Below are 19,491 nucleotides of genomic sequence, written 5' to 3' on the forward strand. Positions count from 1 at the left end.
ATGTGTGTGTAGCACATCGCCCAAATAGGTTTCTTCATTCAAAACACACTATCATTACATAATAATTTTTATCAAATTGTATATTACCAATGCACTCTCACTAGATCCAGTCTCACAATTGCCTAACCAATCTAAACGAGAACTGCAGCGCATTAGCACTGCTGCGAGGATTGCAATTATTGAAGGTTGTGTGAATGAATTTACTTTGAAGCTGTTTGTTTATGTTCTTGAGTTTCCTATCTGCATTACAGTCGGCATGCCGGTAGATCTGGATCCCTGCTCGTCAACTGTGGGCGTCAAATCTGAAGTTATGCAGGGCCAATGTTGGTTCGTTTCGTTTTGTATAACAGAGCATCACACCCACTCTGGCCGTTTCTATTATGATTTCGAATATCAACACAATCTGGGTGCATTCTGAACATTCTCCCGGCGATAACCCCACTTGCTCTATGTTGATACGAGCTTCAACCCTCAGTGATATAGTGTGTTTTCGCGTGCTTCTCATCTGGTGAAAAATCCATGAATTCCTTGGTGATAACACTTGGAATTTTAATTGGCCTATCACCTTTGGAAAAGTTTTCAAGCGCTGAGAGATTTTTGGCAGGCGGAGCCTTGATTTTTGGTCAGATGGACGGGGACTTAGCATTGTATCTTCAACAGACAGGTTTTATGGCTGTCTAGGTCTGGCCTTGGTAGGGAAGTTAACTCATTCTTGTCATTTTTGACATTTTCGAAATGCTGTAAAAACATTAATTGTCATTGACCACTTGTTAGATCCTCACTCGCTTACTTCTCATGTTTGGAATTCCTCCATCGTTAACTTCTCCATGTTGTGAGACTCCCTCCACTCGCTTGACTTCTCATGTTTAAGGCCCTCCACTCGTTCCTTCCTTATTGTTTAGACTCCCTCCATCGCCTACTTCCTCCATGTTTAGATCTTCCACTCGATTACCTTCACCATGTTTAGACATCCCTCCCATCGTTACTTCCTCCATGTTTAGATCTCCACTCGTTACTTCTCATGTTTAAATCGTCCACTCGCTTACTTTCTCCAGTGTTTAGACATCTCGCCGTTACTTCCTCCATGTTTAGATCCTCCCACTTCGATTACCTTTCCATGTTTAAGAGATCCTCACTTCCGTTACCTTCTCTATGTTTAACTCCTTCCACTCGCCTACCTTCCTCCCTGTTTAACATCATCATCGCTTACCTTCTCCATGTTTTAGACATCCCTTCCATCGTTACCTTCTCTTTGATCTTCTTCATTCGTCATCGTGAAGCATGTCAGCTCTCTCTCTCTCTCTCTCTCTCTTTCTCTCGCTCTCTCTCTCGCTCTCTCTCTCTGTCTATCTCTCTTTGTCTTTCACTCTCTTTCTTTTTTCCTTCCCCTCGCTTTCCTCTCGTTTTCTTTCTGTCTCTGTCTCTCTGTCTCCGTCTCACTTCTCTCTGTTCGGCTGATCAAGGCTGTGAGCTGTAAATCAGCCGCTGTATAGTAGCAGGAAATAGTTTAAGTTTTTACCAGACATTCAGACAGCAGGCATAGAAGCCAGCGCTACACTACATCGCCTACTAAACTGCTTTTAGTAATGCCTAACCATTTTTCTCTTTAGCCCAGTCTCATCACTCGTCGCTTGCATGCTGTCTCGCCTGCGCTCTCTGTCTCCCTCTCACGCTCTCACGCGCGCTCTCCCATGATTTCTCGAGCTCGCTTTCTCTCGTTCTCTCCGTCTGCTCTATCTATCTAGCTATGCCTGCATTTGCACTTTGCCCCTCTTTATTTATCTCTAGCTTCCTCGACTCTATCGCATTCTATTACCATGCTCGTTTTCGTGTGGCACAGCAATCATTTACGGTTGTACAGCTGTATAGGGCACGGCGGGAGCTGACTTCTCAATCCCCGGTTTTGTTAAATATGGCACTCGCTTCCCTCGCAATCCCGAGCACGTGTATACGTACATGGTTCCCGTACAGTTTTAGCCCACCGCGTAAAGGGAGCATCTTAATACGAATAAAATGCACCGACGAGCCAGACGGAGTCATTAAATCAAGGAAATTTATATTTTTAATGTTCATGGCGGGTTTAGCAGCCGGTGTGCGGTTACGTGGTGCCTACCAGAGTCACTTAAAATAGATAAACTCGATCGCCTCCCGCATATGTGCATACGCCACGACTACGTAAACTTCTACGCGATGCCCTTATTCGTCGGTCTAAATATAAGCTGTGTCACACGATCTATTTCCGTCCACGTGCCCGCGAATTTTTATGACGCGTTTTTTTGTCGCCGCATTTTCCATCGAAGTCTCGCGTTCCGGGGGATGTGTCAACGTCGACGATTGGATGACGCGAGAGCGTGTGCAAACTTCCGACTAATCAGATGGTTCGTAACGATAAGTCTAGTGGTACCGGCTTCACAGTCCTGGTATAAATGCCGTGGTATTTGGTGGAAGCAGCAGATCTTCTCTCGGGATACCGTAAGTCTAAAGTTACTTAAGTTTACCGTTAGGAGTTATATTTGCTCTAGTGAAAGTTTCGCCACTAGCGCTATCAGCTGCTGAGTCGATTAAAGTTAACGGGTTGAAAGATGTGCTAATTGTTACTTTATTTTAATACTTTTTAATTATTTATACTTCACTTTTCATACTATTTATATTAGTTATACTTACTTATCAACTGATTTAGACAGTGAGCATAGCTGTCCATATCAACAGAATGACGTACTGCACAATATCGATGGTTAAGAATTATATAGCGTTTCCACTCGCACATATTAACTGAACTTATAATTAAAATATATATAAGTAAATAAATCATATTATAAGTAAAAAATATATATAATATACATTCACTTAGTATAATTTAAGTATGTATAGTCAGCTTGGCATATAGATGTGCATGCAGACTGTAGTGAGTGTTGCATGCATATAATCCCATTCCAACACTTCGCACATCCTACAGGTGCAGATCGCCTACGTAAAGTTATCTATAGAATAATAGATGAAAGATAGATAATAGAGTCAATATCTTTAGAATTTATCTTATTATACAGTTTAGCATAGATAACTAGAACACTTGTTGAAACTGGTGCTAATAGGATAATCACATGGATATATCGTAAAATATAATTCCAAAATTGATCGTAAACTCTCATTCAATCATCTTATTCCACGATTTTCACATTTGCCTAATTCAACGCTATCTACATGAGCACTATTATCATATGAGCATATTCCACAATGCCCCCACTCTTATCCGATAAGGTTATTCCACGCTATACTTAGAAGTTTTGGGATCGTGACTGTTTAGAACGTGGCACGTTCTCGCATCCACAGCTTGCCTGCTAGCCAACCGACCGAAGTCGCTTGCAGCAGATCCAGCGACGTCATGTTACTGCAAGCACTGCCGTTGCCATGGGGTACGAAGGAGCTCGGCCAGCAAGACCCGTGGCAGTTCTTGAAGCCCACCGACAAGATGAGAATCGAGCAGCAGAACATCCCGTTCGACGGCAAGAAGATGTGCTGGGTGCCATGTCCGAAGCAGGGCTACCAGGTTGCGGAAATCAAAGAGAGAGCTGGAGACAAGATCACGGTCGTCGTCAAGGGCGAGGTAACGCTGAGAACGAATAATGAACTTCAGTACATAGAGTCATTCTAACAGTGGTAGGATAATCAGAGACGTAATGCGTTATGCTAGTGGCTACATATATACTTACACTTAAACCTAATGCGATCAGACCCTTCTTAGTCTACCGGTTGACTGCAACGTGTTTTTCATGAAGGCCTGTGTTCCGTGATGTCCCTTGTGAATGATTTCCGGACGCCATTGTTGTGTTTCTGCAGGATAAGGTGCTGAAGGAGGCGCAGGTGCAGCAGATGAATCCACCAAAGTACGAGAAGGTGGAAGACATGGCTCACCTGACGTACCTCAACGACGCATCGGTGCTGCACAACCTGAGACAGCGATACCACGCCTGGATGATCTACGTAAGTATCTCTACAGGTAGTGTCGCGGTGGTACATTGCAGTGCATCATTGCAGTGATCCCCGCTTTATCGGGCCTCGGATAAACGGGCGCATCGCTTAAACAGAAAGAAAAATTAAAAACAATCGTTATATCAAGAGTACATAATAGAGATCTCTATTATGTACTCTTGATTATATGTAAGTTGATATGTGTACACCGCTTAATTGGGACCACCGCTTAATCGAGATATTTTTGTTGTTCCCGACCTTGTCCCGATAAAGCGGTGACTGCTGTAATGAAAGTGTCGCATCTTATTTTGTGATTATTGTCTCATGTCTATATGCGTCAGAACGAACCTTTGCGGATAATTCGCTGGTTGAAACGAAATCGTTTATCATTCGATTTCGTTTCATCCCATAAAACTAATGTTTACGGACTATCACCATGAAGCTCATATATTTACTCGCGTCTGCAGACTTACTCTGGACTCTTCTGCGTCGTGATCAACCCCTACAAGAGGCTGCCGATCTACATCGAAAAGGTCGTGCAGGAATACCGTGGCAAGCGTCGTCCGGAGATGCCGCCACATCTGTTCTCCATCGCCGACAACGCCTACACGGAAATGTTGATGAGTGAGTACAGCTTTGCCGCAAATGTCTCAAATAAAATTCATCGTATGAAATACTATAGGAATTTTCATAGGTTCCATCAAATCATCATACTCTTTCAACATTCGTTTTCTGGTAGAACGCGAAAATAACGTCATTTTACGATATAACGTTAATTGAATTAAATGTGCGTGCGTGCGTGCGTGCGTGCGCGTGTGCGTGCGCGGGCGCGCATGTTTGTCGTATATAGGCTTGTACTCAAAGCCCTTATCACTTCGTTTTCCAGATCGCGAGGACCAGTCCATGCTTATCACGTACGTATATGATACACATTCTCACTCCGATGTCTTTTCGAGTTATTTTTGAGAAGGGCTCGCAAACGCTCCTGCAATATTTTTGACCTCGTCTGTAATTTCGAACGTTTTACTCAGAGAACCGACTCCTGATGACAAGCTCTATTAAGCACTAATCGCTTTTCTATTGGCTTACGTCGGAGACGTATCAAGAAGCCGCGAAACGTGACGAATAAATCTTTTACGATGCCAGCAATTTTTTTTCAAATGTTTTTTTCGGGAACGCTACCTTGATTGATGAATTCGCGTGTTTTTTTTCGTTCATTCCGCTCTTGTTTTGTCGGTTCTTAGGATGGCGTTCGCCCGTTTTTATCGTCTGCATGCGCACGTGGCGTCTTGCCGACGCACGATTCATCATTTTTTCGTGTGTGTTTTTTACGTGAAATCGTTGCAAAAACATAGGCGAGTCTGCGGCCACAGATCACGATGAAAGTATTTTCCTACTTCGTCTTAGTGGCGACCTCTAGAAAAGAAAAAATGCGCGAAGTCAAGGTTTGTTGAGTGTGAAATGTGTGAGTTGTGAGAATATAATGTGTAGCACCCATACCCACACCCATACAAATCAACGTGTGCTAACTAGCTGTTTACTTGTCGAGATATGCCCGTAAAGGAATACTTTGTAACCCATATTTTAGAGGAGTTGCACATGTACATTCCAAGCATTTTCGTGTTTTTTCAGTATTCGTTTTTTTTCCGAAAGATGTTTTAGAGGTTCGGATTTTCCTCAGCATGGTTTTCAAATCCGAGTCGACTTTTGTGACGTGTGATTGTGTGTTTTTGTGTTTTTGTGTTTTTTTGCGAATGTATGCTATCGCAGTGTTAGAGCAAGCGATCCAACACGATACACAAATATATCTACTCGATTCACTGAAATGTGCATGGTTACCCTCCCCGTCTTCTTCATACTACTTTTCCGGCTAGATAGAGATCAAGAATACCGAACATACCGGCGTGCGAAAAACTAACTATGATGTTTTATCATGTGCTAATCACGTGTTTGTGAATTTACATAAATTTTTACGTAAAATGAACGTTTTTTTAACTTAATTCGCGTGATTCTGAATGTTGTAATTTGCATTCTATAACAACATACGTGCGTACATCGACATCCGTATCAAATGCCCACGCGAATTCTGGGCGCTTGAAGCGATGAAAACTATCACGCTACGCTAATACGCGTTTGAAGAGCGACAAGCCAGTGATCATGAACAGACGCGGCTTTAGTGCCGACATTTTCTGTGGTTTTCTCGTTGGCCACTGTAACGATTGAATCCGATGGCATTCCATTCTCGCATCGGCGGCGCTCTCGTTGCTATGACAACGCTGCCAACCTTCGTCACGGTCGCGTTTGCGGTTTTATGTATTCTTGTAAAAATTTTCGTGAAACAGAGGCGAGTCCGGAGCCGGTAAGACTGAGAACACGAAGAAAGTAATTTCCTATTTCGCCCTTGTGGCCGCGTCTGGCCAAAAGAAGGACAGTGACAAACAGGTTGGTTGAGGGTTGATTTTGTGTGTTTTTACCGGATTGATTTATCCCACTCCCTTATTTTCCTGCCCGCTGCACTACCTCATTTACTAACTACCCCACCCCTCGTCTAACTCACCCTCAATAATCCGCTCCCCCATTACCCCACTCCGACACTACTATATTCCCTAATTACCAAACCCCTCTTCTACCCCCATTCACTTACTACTCCACCCCTACATTCACGGGCTCCTCACTAACCTACTGATTACCACACCCCTCACTATCCGACCCAGAGTGCAATAGTAGCGAAAAACGCAGGCATATTTCACGGAAATTATTATATATGTGTTTAGTTTTCCTTAATTTTCTTTTCTTTTTTTTAAATATTTCCACCTCACGTTTCCTGTATTTTGCTGTTTCGGGTTGTTTTTGTACCGTTCTGTTCGCTGTTTCTACCCGCACGGTGTTTGCTATTGTGTGTTTTGAATTTTTTTTTCGCTGCACGATATTCTTAAGCGTGTCATTGTTTTTCAATAGAATTACGAGAATTTCGTCTCAACAAGAAGCTTTGTGTAGATCTTAAATGCATTTCAAATGTTGTGCTTCGACTTTAATGAGTTCTTGTGAATATTGCTCGATGAAATGCAAATGCGTATACAATATGTGCGATCCTATATACAGACAAATAGTATAGCTACAAAGGCGCACGCGTTAGGTTGAAGACAAACCACTGGAATCACCCAGTTAATAAAACATTAGATCATATATAGGCCCTAGCCATCTGCTAATTGTACAACATGATCATTATTATAAATTATAAATGCATTTGTAATACTTGCCGTTTCATACGCGCAATATAAATATATAAGTTTATCATCGATTAACGTTTATTTAATCGTCTTACAGCGAGACGTCGCAGGAGTGAACACACGCAGCTCCGATGTAAACACCTGTATTTAATTGCGCAATTTTCCTTTTACAGGTGAGTCTGGAGGATCAGATCGTGCAGGCTAACCCCGTGCTTGAGAGCTTCGGTAACGCAAAGACCGTCAGAAACGACAACTCCTCTCGTTTCGTAAGTATAATATTAAATTATAATTATGATTTTAATCAAATAAATTATTAAAAAACATATATATATAGTTATATTTACACACATACATTATATACATATATTTATATATATATATATATATATATATATATATATATTATAAAACAATTAACAAAGATTATTATAAGTTAAAGTTCTTAGGGGTTGAAGTAACAATATTTGCATTCTCTTTGCGCACGAATATGTATATATATATATATAATATATATATATATTATATATATATATACATATTCGTGCGCAAAGAGAATGCAAATATTGTTACCTTCAACCCCTAAGAACTTTACTTAATAATAATCTTTGTTAATTGTTTTATTTCTTCCCACCTGCTTATTGATTTTTCTATTACGTTTATAATTATGCGTTTGTTCTCATTCAGGGGTAAATTCATCCGCATTCACTTTGGCCCATGCTTGAAAACTGGACTGGAGGCCGAATATTGAATTTGTGAGTATAAAAAACACGTTCAAGATAATATGAGAATAATTATAAATCTACCGATATGATATATTATAATATAATATATACATACATACAGATATATATATATATATATATATATATATATATATATATAAATTATTGAGGTTTATGAAAATTTAGTATTTTTGGTGAAAGCATTGTAAACTATTTCCTTCATCATAACACATCAACGGGACGAGAAATTGATTTTTATCAAGAGAAACTGGGAAATACCGGTTATCCCCGTTTATAAATTTAACAGGAAAACAATATTTACTCCTACTATAAACCGTAGGATTCTACTATACCACGGCACCAAGAACCAAAAATATAAATGTAAAATAGTGAATGTATGTAGTGTGTGTATGTAGTGTGTGTATGTAGTGTGTGTAGTGTGTGATATGTTCTCACGCCACTGTCTAGACCCATCACCGTATAGGGAATTACGATTAAGAACAGACATTCTATAGGGACATGGAACAGTCAATTAATTTATGATAAAACATTTACTTCGTAGATCTGCTGGAGAAGTCACGTGTCGTCTCCCAGGCCCCGCTCGAGCGTAGCTACCACATCTTCTATCAGCTGCCATCTGGTGGCATCGAAAAGACTAAAGGTAAGAACCCGCGGCTAGAATATAAAATTGTAAAATATAAGAAATCACAAAATATATAAAATATACCGTATATGTAAAAATAGCAAACGGTACGGAAAGTATACATGAGCATGAATAATTGAATACACGTTTGCAACGCGAGAAAAAGGTGACACGCGTGAAAATGGGAATTAGTCCCGAAAGTACACGAATAATGTAACTGGATATATATGTTATATATGTTCTTTTCTCTTTTATACGTCGCAACGATATGAGAATAACAACGCATACTAGGCGTACGTACGTGAACGTCACGAGCGCACATATACGTTTTTCGCGCGTGATGACAAAAATTCCATTTCAGAGACATGCTTGCTGCAGGATGACGTCAGCACATACTACTTCATCGCTCAGGGCAAGACGTACATCGACGGAGTGGACGATGGCGAGGAGATGAGGTTGACCGACGTGAGTCCATCCCACGCTTAACAACTAAAATCAAGAGCTAATAATACCTAATGTAGTATTAGCTCTTGATAACATATATTTAAAGTGTGTATACATAAAATATATAATATATAATATATAATATATAATATATAATATGTAATATATATTCGCAATCTTTGTTATTTAGAACATTGGATTGAATTTGTTCCTTAATTATTTGATCGATATTTTCGTCCATTATTCACACATACGATACGATACGAGAACGATAATTGTATGATAATTCCAATAAGCTCTCTGGTTAGATTTACTGTTACTCATAATATCTCCTCCTCTCGCGGCACTAAATACCCCACCACCACTTCAATAACATTATGTGTGTTTTGTAGGAAGCCTTCGATATTCTGGGTTTCTCTGATAGAGAGAAATGGGACATCTACAAAATTGTCTCCGCCGTGATGCATATGGGAGTCATGAAGTTCAAGCAGAGACCCAGGGAGGAGCAGGCAGAGGCCGACGGCACCGAAGCAGCCTGCAAGGTCGCCCATGTCTTGGGCATCTCTGATGCTGACCTCGTCAAGGGCATCCTGAAGCCGCGCGTCAAGGTCGGAAATGAGTACGTCACCAAGGGACAGACGAAGGAGCAGTGCTACAACGGCGTCGGCGCTTTGGCCAAGGCTATGTACGACCGCATGTTCCGCGGCTTGGTAGCGACGGTGAACAAAACCCTTGCTACCGTAGGCAAGAAGCAGTTCTTCATTGGCGTCCTGGATATTGCTGGCTTTGAGATTTTCGACTTCAACGGCTTTGAGCAGATCTGCATTAACTTCACCAACGAGAAGCTGCAGCAGTTCTTCAACCATCACATGTTCATTCTGGAACAGGAAGAGTACAAGCGTGAGGGCATCGAATGGACCTTCATTGATTTCGGTCTGGATCTCCAGGCTTGCATTGACATGATTGAAAAGGTACACTGGCTTCCAACTCCAAACAACTCCAATTAGCCTCTTTAAATAATTCACGCAAATAAAAAATTCTCAAAACCAATTAATAATTAATATGATTGAAAAGGTAAGGTGTTAAAAAGACTAACTTAAAATTAACGTATTATATACCCAAATGAAATATTCGTAATTCCGTAATCTTAATCTAATTCCCGTTAATTTTATATTAAATTTGAGCTCGAATTAAAAAAAAAATATTTTCAATGTTTCAGCCCATGGGTGTATTCGCTATCCTTGAGGAAGAGTCCATGTTCCCGAAAGCAACCGACATGACCTTCTTGGAAAAGATGCAAGTTAACCATCTTGGCAAATCGCAAAGCTTCATCAAGCCGAAACCACCAAAGGCAGGCCAGTCTGAAGCTCACTTTGGCGTTGTCCACTACGCTGGCATCGTCAACTACAACGTCAACCACTGGCTGGAAAAGAACAAGGATCCCATCAACGACACCGTGGCTGTCACATTCGCCAAGTCGCATGGAAACCAAACGCTTTCGCATCTGTTTGCTGATAAACTAGTGGTTGATGAGGACACCGGTGGAAAGGGAAAGAGGAAGAAGGGATCCGCCTTCCAGACCGTATCTGCTCTCTACAGGGTAGGTTCGTTTGGGGATATTAACTAATTCCATCGTAGAGTAATATTTCATTACGAAATACAACTTCATGATGTGTAACCATGCATGCCTTGGTCGCTCGCATTATGAAGGAGATATAGGGAGAAAATCGAAAAACAACTGAGCTAATAATTACAACCATCACATTAACAAGATGCTTGTAGTGATATATGCATTAACATAATTATAATTATTTAGGAACAATTGAACAAGTTGATGGCGGCCCTGAATGCCACGGCTCCTCACTTCGTGCGTTGCATCATCCCCAACGAGAACAAGGAAGGGGGTGTTCTTGATGCCGCACTGGTCATGAACCAACTGACCTGCAACGGTGTACTGGAAGGAATCCGTATTTGCCGCAAGGGCTTCCCCAACAGGCTCGTGTATGGAGACTTCAAACAGAGGTTAGTGCCTACAGATAACATTATTATATTATGCTTATAACATATTTCGGAACTAATTAATGAATTCCACGATCTTGCTGACATCACAGTATCGTAAAACGATCAAAACAGGCATTAAGTTTGCTTTACTCGTGCGTCTATTTATGATGTTATATATGTAATACGTTTGTACAGATACAAGATTCTGGCTCCGAGTGCTGTCCCAGAAGGCTTCTGCGACAGCAAAGATGCAAGTGCAGCAATTCTTGCCGAGCTACAATGGGACACGGCAATGTACAGGCTCGGTCATACCAAGGTCTTCTTCAAGGCCGGCTCGCTGGGTCAGCTTGAGGAATTGCGTGACGAACGCATCACCCGCATTATCACTCTTGCCCAGGCATGGGTCCGTGGAAAGCAGACACGAGCTCGTTACCAAGTGATGAAGGCCCAGCGTCTGGCAATGATTGTCATTCAGCGCAACGTCAGGAAGTACATCCAGTGCCGCAACTGGCCATGGTGGAAGCTGTACACGAAGGTGAAACCCATGCTGAGCATTGCCCGCCAGGAGGATGAGATCAAGGCGATGAAGGAAGAGTTTGAGAAGGTCAAGGATGAGCTGTCCAAGGAATCTAAACTGCGCAAGGAAAGTGAAGACCTTGTTGCCAAGATTACCAAAGAGAAGGATGACCTGTATGCTCGCTGCGCCAACGAATCCGAAACCATTGCCGACATTGAAGAGCGTGCAACCAAGCTGATGCAGCAGAAACACGACTTGGAATCGCAGCTGCAGGATATGCAAGACCGTCTAGCCGAGGAAGAGCAGGGAGCTGCCTCTGTCGGTGATGCTAAGAGGAAGGTCGAATCTGAATGCAGTGATCTAAAGAACCAGATCGAGGAGCTAGAACGTGCATTGAAGAAGATGGAGAGCGAGAGAAATGCAAAGGAGCACCAAATTAAACAGCTGAACGAGGAGATTGCCAAGATGGAGGAACAAATTGCTAAAGGAAACAAAGAGAGGAAAAACCTTACCGAACACCAGAGCGTAAGTATATAACACAATTCCATAATATCTAGTTAGTTCTCGACACAACAAGGGTTATGCATGAACAAAATGTCTGCGTATTCATCAAAGTTCCATCATTCCGCCCCTCAACGATACGCAATTACATCTTTATGATATCGAAACTGATTAATTGCAGAGGACAAGTGATGATCTGCATAAAGAAGAGGATAAATGCAATCACCTCACCAAGGTCAAAGCCAAGCTGGAACAGACTCTTGATGAGTTGGAGGACAACCTCGAGCGTGAGAAGAAGGTCCGCAACGATGTCGAAAAAGCTAAGAAGAAGGTGGAAGGAGACCTGAAGATGGCACAGGAGTCAGTTGAGGAGCTGGAGCATGTCAAACATCAACTCGAGGAATCCGTCCGCAGAAAGGACAAGGAGCTCGCCGGCATGGGCAGCAAATGCGAGGATGAACAGGGAATCGTTCACCAGCTGCAAAAGAAGATCAAGGAACTGCAGGCGCGCGTGGAAGAGATCGAAGAAGAGGTGGAAGCCGAGCGACAAGCCCGCTCAAAGGTTGAGAAGCAAAGAGCCGATGCAATTCGCGAGTTGGAGGAGCTGACTGAACGCCTTGAGGAGGCAGGAGGCGCCACCAGCGCCCAGGTCGAGCTGAATAGAAAGCGCGAGGCTGAGTTGGCCAAGCTTAGACGGGACCTGGAAGAGCAAGCTTTGCAAAATGAGGCTGTCGTTTCTTCTCTTCGTAAGAAGCAGAACGATGTTGTCAGTGAGATGGGAGAACAGATAGACCAAATGCAAAAAATAAAGGCTAAGTACGTACCCGTCTCCTGAAATATATTAGATAGATATGCACTACAAAAAACGTCACTGTATCTAAATTTATCATAATAGTTAGTAATCATCATCATTCGGCAATTACTATTTATTTATGACGATAATTATTATTTATTAACATATTTTTCCGCTACAAGAGCACACGGATGAGGAATAGACTATATTTTGGCCGTATAATTATTACCTATTTATACATTACTTTATTTATAAAGGGCTGAAAAGGAAAAGGCTCAGCTGAAGGTGGAGTTGGATGACAGCAAGGCAAACATGGAACACGTCAATAAGAGCAAAGCACAGGCCGAGAAGTTGGCAAAAGCACTTGAGAACCAGATGAGCGATGCTAACGCTAAGCTAGATGAGTCAGCGCGCTCCATCAATGACATGAATTCTCAGAAGAGCAAGGCCAACAACGAGATCAACGATCTACAGCGTCAGCTCGAGGAAGCTGAGTCTCAGCTAAACCAAATGACGAGAGCCAAGGCGCAGTTGTCTTCACAGTTGGAGGAAACACGGGCCCAAGTTGACGAGGAGTCGCGGGAAAAGTCATCTCTGCATGCACAGCTACGCAATGCTCAACACGATGCCGAGCAGCTGCGCGAACAGCTAGAAGAGGAGGCTGAGGGAAAGAGCTCTCTGCAGAGGCAATTGGCCAAGGTCAACAACGAGTTCAACACCCTGCGTGCGCGAGTGGAAAGCGAGGGGCTGGGAGGTGGCGGACCAGAGGCCGAGGAACTCAAGTAAGTGACAGCATTTGACTGACTTTATGGACGATATGAGAGAAACGTTACACGTATGTAGCACAGTTGCCCAGCAATATCTCTTCGTGTAATTTTAATGTACACAGCTGCTATTAGGCACATGTTAATGCATAATTTTACTTTTATCATTCTTCAACAGGCGTAAATTCCAAGCTAAGCTTCAGGCAACTGAAGACACACTCGAGGCTGCACAATCAAAGAATGTCCAACTCGACAAAGCAAAGCAGAGGCTCTCCAATGACTTGGATGACATGTCAATTGAAGTGGAGCGTGCGACCAGCGCAGCCAACGCCGCAGAGAAGCGCCAGCGCAACTTCGACAAGACCATCCACGAGTGGAAGCAGAAGAGTGATGATCTGGCTGCCGAGCTTGAGGCCTCCCAACGCGAATGCCGCAACCTGTCCACAGAGCTGTTCAAGTCGAAGGCTTCCCAGGAAGAGGCAGCCGACAGTTTGGAATCTGTCCAGCGTGAGAATAGAAACCTCTCTGATGAAATCAAAGACCTCACTGACCAGCTGAGCGAGGGAGGCAAGAGCGTCCACGAGATGGACAAGGCCCGCAGGAGGCTCGAGCAGGAGAAAGAGGAACTGCAGGCAGCGCTAGAGGAGGCCGAGGCCGCCTTGGAGCAAGAAGAGTCCAAGGTCGTCCGCGGTCAACTCGAATTGCAGCAGATTCGGCAGGAGGTTGACAGACGTCTCGCAGAGAAGGATGACGAGTTTGAGACGACCCGCAGAAACCACCAGCGCGCTGTTGACTCCATGCAAGCCAGCCTCGAATCCGAAGCCAAGGGCAAGGCGGAGGCAATGCGCATGAAGAAGAAGCTTGAGAATGACATCAACCAGCTGGAGGTCGCTCTAGACTCATCCAACCGTCAGAACGCCGATGCTCAAAAGAACTTGAAGAAGCTACAGAGCGAGCTCGCTGACCTATTAGCACAGCTTGAGGAGGAACAGCGCGTACGCGAGGAGATCCGCGAGCAGCTGGGAGCCAGCGAGCGCCGCTGCAATGCCATCAGCGCTGAGCTGGAGGAGACGCGTACTTCTTTGGAGCAGGCAGAGCGCCACCGCCGCGCAGTTGAAGCTGAGCTAAATGAAGCCAATGATCGTATCGGAGATCTACAGAGCCATGTCGCGTCTGCCAACGCCGCCAAGAGAAAGCTGGAGGGTGACATGACGACCATGCAGGCCGATCTTGATGAGACCGTCAATGAGCTCAAGGCTGCCGATGAGAAAGCTAGAGGTGCCGTTGCCGATGCAGCCCGCTTGGCAGAGGAGCTGCGCCAGGAGCAAGAACATGCTAGCCACGCTGAGAAGGCCCGCAAGACTGTAGAAGGCCAACTGAAGGATCTGCAGGTTCGTCTGGATGAGGCTGAAGCCAACGTGCTGAAGGGAGGCAAGAAGATGATCGTCAAGCTGGAACAGCGCGTTCGTGAGCTTGAGACCGAGCTGGATGCTGAACGCCGCCGCCTCGGTGAAGCCCAGAAGAACTACCGCAAAGCAGACCGCAACGTTAAGGACCTGGCCATGCAGATCGACGATGGAAAAAAGAATCAGGCTCACATGCAGGACATGCTGGAGAGACTCAACGGCAAGATCAAGCTCTACAAGCGCCAGATCGACGAGGCCGAGGAGGTGGCCAACATGAACCTGGCCAAGTACCGCAAGGCGCAGGCTGAGCTGGAGGAGGCTGAGGCACGCGCTGAGGATGCAGAAGCTGCCGTCGCTAAGCTGAGAGCTGCTGCTCGTAGCTCGGGATTCTCCATGCGTCCTACCGCCGTAAGTACAAAGATGTAAAATTCAAATTCTAACAAGCCACAAAAATGTTCTCGCTAATCTTCAATGTTTTAAAACTCTTGGCCGAAAAAAAATACGATGTAAAATCAATTATATAGCAATGTAACATCTCAGTTACCAAAAACATGTCTGTGGTATAACAGTTTACGCATCTGTGTACCCGTGTGCGATCTGTAAATGCCGCGTGGTTATTTTTTCGCAGGCAACCCGCCGACCAAGGATGATCGATGACGAGGAATAAACGTTGATCCAGATACATAATTGCCATAGCGACAATACAGATGCTTGCTTGCCGGAATGGATCCCCGCGACAGCCGCAGACACCTCGTGGTATCGGCCGGGTCGCGGAGAGGGTCCGCCGCTGCTACAAATTCGCCCGTTTATCTTTTCTAGTGTACCGAGCGTTACAGATGACATTACTAGATATACTGCAGCTATTCGTGGTCGGATATGTTCCCTCGCTGAAATTACCCTAGAGTAATCAGCTAGATATAATGCGTAATGAAGACGTAGATTTTCGAAAAACATGTTATTATTGGAACTAGCACGAATCGCTCGGTCTGTATACTGTTTAAAACCAAATAAAATAGCTGTCACTCACATGCAATCGTTATTTTTCGATAACAAATACGTCGACACTGAGTGTTTCACTCAGATGACCTCGTTACACGCATTTATATGTTGTATATTTACGAAAATTGCTCGGCCACTGAACATTTTCATCATATACCCATCTCGTATAAATACAGGATATGATCATATTAATATATTAACCAACTACCATGATAAATGGCTACCGAAATCAGGTAATGACACACCGAAATAATATATTGTAGGATGTTATTTAAATTAGTTATCACACACAGACACGAATACACATGCATACATAGAAACAGACTGATAGAAAAATAAAAACAGGCAGACATAGACATGGGAGAGCCACACGGACTCACACGCGTATGTAAACAGACACTTAGGTAAGTAGAGATCATTGTAAATGTATGCGGTGGCGGGCGTAAAACACAGGTACGAATAGAGATGCATACCTAAAAACAGACGGAAAGAAAAATCAAATCACGCAGACTTCGCCACTCATTCCATAGTCACACAGACACATTTACGTATGTAGACAGACACTTAGGTAGAGATAATTATTGTAAATGAATACGGTAGCGCAGCTTCCCCTGATAGGCATAGATTAGGAGGTAAACTACGCAATGTGGCAATGAATATGTGTGTAGAGTCGCAATATTATTAACTGTTATGCACGCGTTTTATTAGATATCTCTCCAGGGGTGCATTTTTCCATGCGCACCTTCTCTAGACATGCCACACTCTAGATTAAATGCGTAACGTCGGTCCTAAGTCATTTCCTTTTGGGCGACCGGTCGCCGACGTGTCCGCGCCCTATCCCTGTACAATGGTAAAGCCAGGGACATTTGGCAGAGAAGCGACATCACATTGAAGTAGCGATGATGCATTTTTTCCGATACGCACCTTCTCTAGGCGCCCTATTCATGTGTTCGGTGTTGTGCTGTCCTTGTTAATTCTTGCATTGTTTCACGTTGTTCTGCTGCTATTTATGCCGAGGTGTATGCGCGCACGTATTACACTGCTGTGTTTTGTATATATTAGCATAATTGGCTGGTTGACCCATCACCACCGCCACCAACACCACTACCACCCGCCACCGCGACCACCAACCACCGAACCACCCAACCACGCGTACCACCACGCTACCACGCAAACCGTAACCGGTGTGGTTGTGTTGTGTGTTGTGTTGTGTGTTGTGTGTGGTGTGTGCTACCCACTGTCACCGCACTCGTGTGGTTACCGTACGTGCGAATCGTCAGCTGCCCTACGCGCGAGCCTGTGTGTGGTGTGTGTGGTGTGTGTGTGGTGGACCCACCTGAACGCTACTCACCAGCCAATGCCACTGGACACTGACCTACGATGTCGAACGACCACCACCAACACCTAGTCCAATTAGTGGTGCTGTGTAGTGTGTGTGTGACGTGTGCTGGTGAGTGTGGTGTGTTGGTGTGGTGTGGGGTGTGTGTGGCTGTGGATTGGTTGTGTGTCCGCTGCAACTAAGGCCAACACTGTGTGTGTGCGTGTGCCACCTGACCTACCTGGGGGTACCACCATCGCTACGCACCTGTGGAAACCTACGCACTCGTGGACCATCATTCACTGCACCGAGTACACACCTACCGGTGTCTGAGACCACCTCACCGACCATCACTCGCGTTCACCTACCACCGACCTGTGACCTACCACGCTACCCACTAGCCATCACCAGCCACTCACGACCTACCACCAACCGACACTCGACCAACCATGCAACCACCACAACCACCTGGTGTGCCACTTACCGAATCCACCTGACCACCACACTCTAATCAACCCAGCAGCAGCATTGGCGAAAGCTATGCGTCAAACGAGCATCATCCGACGACGCTTATTAACTAAGCTCGTCAACGACAAAAATAACGGCTGGGCAAGCTAGTGTTGACCGATGTTACAGTGACCTGGAGTTTACTCCTTTATTATTTCTCTGGTTTGAGATGATCGTCGATCGCCTCTTATTTGTAGCTGTGGGACAGGTGTGTTGATGGTCAAGGGTCGGGTGTTCTGTGATGGAACTTCATGCCCTCATAGCTAGCTTTCATACTATTTATCATATACACCTTATACTAGTATATATAATTATATAAATAATATCCTATTAGTATTATATAATCAATAAAAGGCTTTTAGTTTACATATAAATACTATTTATCCGCACGTTTCAGGTCCGTTTATTGGCTATTCATATTATATTACATACACACTCAGTTAATCAAGGTGGTGACCGTGTCACAGGCAGGCGGCCGCATGGTGCAGTACGGTGCGGCGTCTCTCACGCAAAGTTCACATTCACAGTCTGTTAACAGGCGCCAATACTTTAATTGCCGCCTGGCGCCTCAAACTAGGAGAAATACACGCTTTATTGGTTCAGACGCCTAAGGTGGCGTGACGCGGCTGACTCCGAGCTGTTTGGATGGCTAAAGCACTATCGCGGGCGGTGGCAAATTCATGGTGTTGGTTAGTATATTCGTACTAGCGGCTGATGTACTCCATAATATATACACATACTATATTATAGATCGTTATTGCCGGCCTACGCGAATTCACGTAACGTACGTGATACGTGTACGCGGCCTACGCACCGTGGTTCGACGGGTGAGAATGCTAAGGCGTCAGCACGCCTCTCCCCAGGGAATGTTCGGCATTGGACGGTTCCCTGTTGTGTTGTAGCTATTGGTTACACGCGCACTTATTTAATCCTTCAGTAGAGGATAGATTCATATATATATATATATATATATATATAAAACCATTTGACCATATTCCTATAGATAATGGTCGGGCCCTGGCCATCTGCGAGCGGTGATCACAAGTTTACTTTTCGCCAGGGTGGCGAACCGTCACATATTCAAAGTCGAGTCCCACATATACCCACACCACAATGGTTAGTAGCCGCGTGCCGTGCGTGCGTGCGGCTGCTCATTCTCTGGCATGTAGGCGGTTAATAGCAAGTTGTAGATCCTCATGGGCGTACAGGGTATTACAGTAACTCGACTTCTAGTACATAGTCGATTGAGTAGTTAGCAATCGACAACCACAGGGGTATAACGACATAAACTTGGCGTGGCGATAGCATGAACACGTCCACGCGATGAACGACCTCGTCGGCGAGTACTAAGCCGGCTGGGCGGGCCATCTATGTGACGCTGCCAGTCCGTTCGGGAGACTTCACCGGTGGTGTAATGTGGGAGAAGATCGGAACAGGAAGAGTAGTCGAGCCACGGTGGCCGCATATGGCGATGCTATAGGTATCCCCCTAGCCTAAAGGCGGCAGTCGGCCTGGGTCGTGAGATATCCGATCGGGCCGCGAGTTGGGCGCCGCCAGACAGACAGCGGAGAGCCGAGGCCGTTCAGGAGGGATAGGCACGGATCAGTGTCTCGATAGTCTATGGACGAACACGGGCAACAGAGAAAGAATGTCTCCACTTAGACCTGTTGCTCATCT

The 19,491-nt window shown here is 44.5% G+C and overlaps 2 protein-coding genes across 2 annotated transcripts; both read left to right on the forward strand.

Moving 5' to 3' along the window:
- Positions 1–3,382: 3,382 nt before the first annotated feature.
- Positions 3,383–8,947, forward strand: LOC106814639 (myosin-4-like). The gene is made up of 8 exons (XM_014818976.1): positions 3,383–3,604; positions 3,838–3,981; positions 4,437–4,593; positions 4,856–4,883; positions 6,312–6,411; positions 7,373–7,424; positions 8,484–8,582; positions 8,943–8,947. The coding sequence occupies exons 1-8, from the start codon at positions 3,383–3,385 to the stop codon at positions 8,945–8,947; spliced, it is 807 nt and encodes a 268-aa protein (XP_014674462.1).
- Positions 6,322–16,018, forward strand: LOC106814642 (myosin heavy chain, muscle-like). Its single transcript, XM_014818980.1, has 13 exons — positions 6,322–6,411; positions 7,373–7,465; positions 7,885–7,951; positions 8,484–8,582; positions 8,926–9,029; positions 9,401–9,979; positions 10,228–10,608; positions 10,825–11,030; positions 11,205–12,051; positions 12,209–12,843; positions 13,078–13,602; positions 13,763–15,398; positions 15,619–16,018. Exons 5-13 carry the CDS (start codon positions 9,015–9,017, stop codon positions 15,655–15,657), a joined length of 4,863 nt encoding a protein of 1,620 aa, XP_014674466.1. The 5' UTR covers positions 6,322–6,411; positions 7,373–7,465; positions 7,885–7,951; positions 8,484–8,582; positions 8,926–9,014; the 3' UTR covers positions 15,658–16,018.
- The last annotated feature ends 3,473 nt before the right edge of the window (positions 16,019–19,491 follow it).

This window comes from Priapulus caudatus, unplaced genomic scaffold (genome assembly GCF_000485595.1).
Source record: "Priapulus caudatus unplaced genomic scaffold, Priapulus_caudatus-5.0.1 Scaffold955, whole genome shotgun sequence".
In the NCBI taxonomy this organism is placed as follows: domain Eukaryota; kingdom Metazoa; phylum Priapulida; class Priapulimorpha; order Priapulimorphida; family Priapulidae; genus Priapulus; species Priapulus caudatus.

Excerpts from the sequence above, each read along its gene's own strand:
- LOC106814639 (XM_014818976.1), top strand. The coding sequence starts at position 3,383 with ATGTTACTGCAAGCACTGCCGTTGCCATGGGGTACGAAGGAGCTCGGC. Across the intron at positions 6,412-7,372 it reads AGAAGGACAGTGACAAACAG|GTGAGTCTGGAGGATCAGAT; the intron begins GTTGGTTGAGGG and ends TTCCTTTTACAG. Across the intron at positions 7,425-8,483 it reads CCCCGTGCTTGAGAGCTTCG|ATCTGCTGGAGAAGTCACGT; the intron begins GTAACGCAAAGA and ends TTTACTTCGTAG.
- LOC106814642 (XM_014818980.1), top strand. Across the intron at positions 10,609-10,824 it reads CCGTATCTGCTCTCTACAGG|GAACAATTGAACAAGTTGAT; the intron begins GTAGGTTCGTTT and ends ATAATTATTTAG. Across the intron at positions 13,603-13,762 it reads CCAGAGGCCGAGGAACTCAA|GCGTAAATTCCAAGCTAAGC; the intron begins GTAAGTGACAGC and ends ATTCTTCAACAG.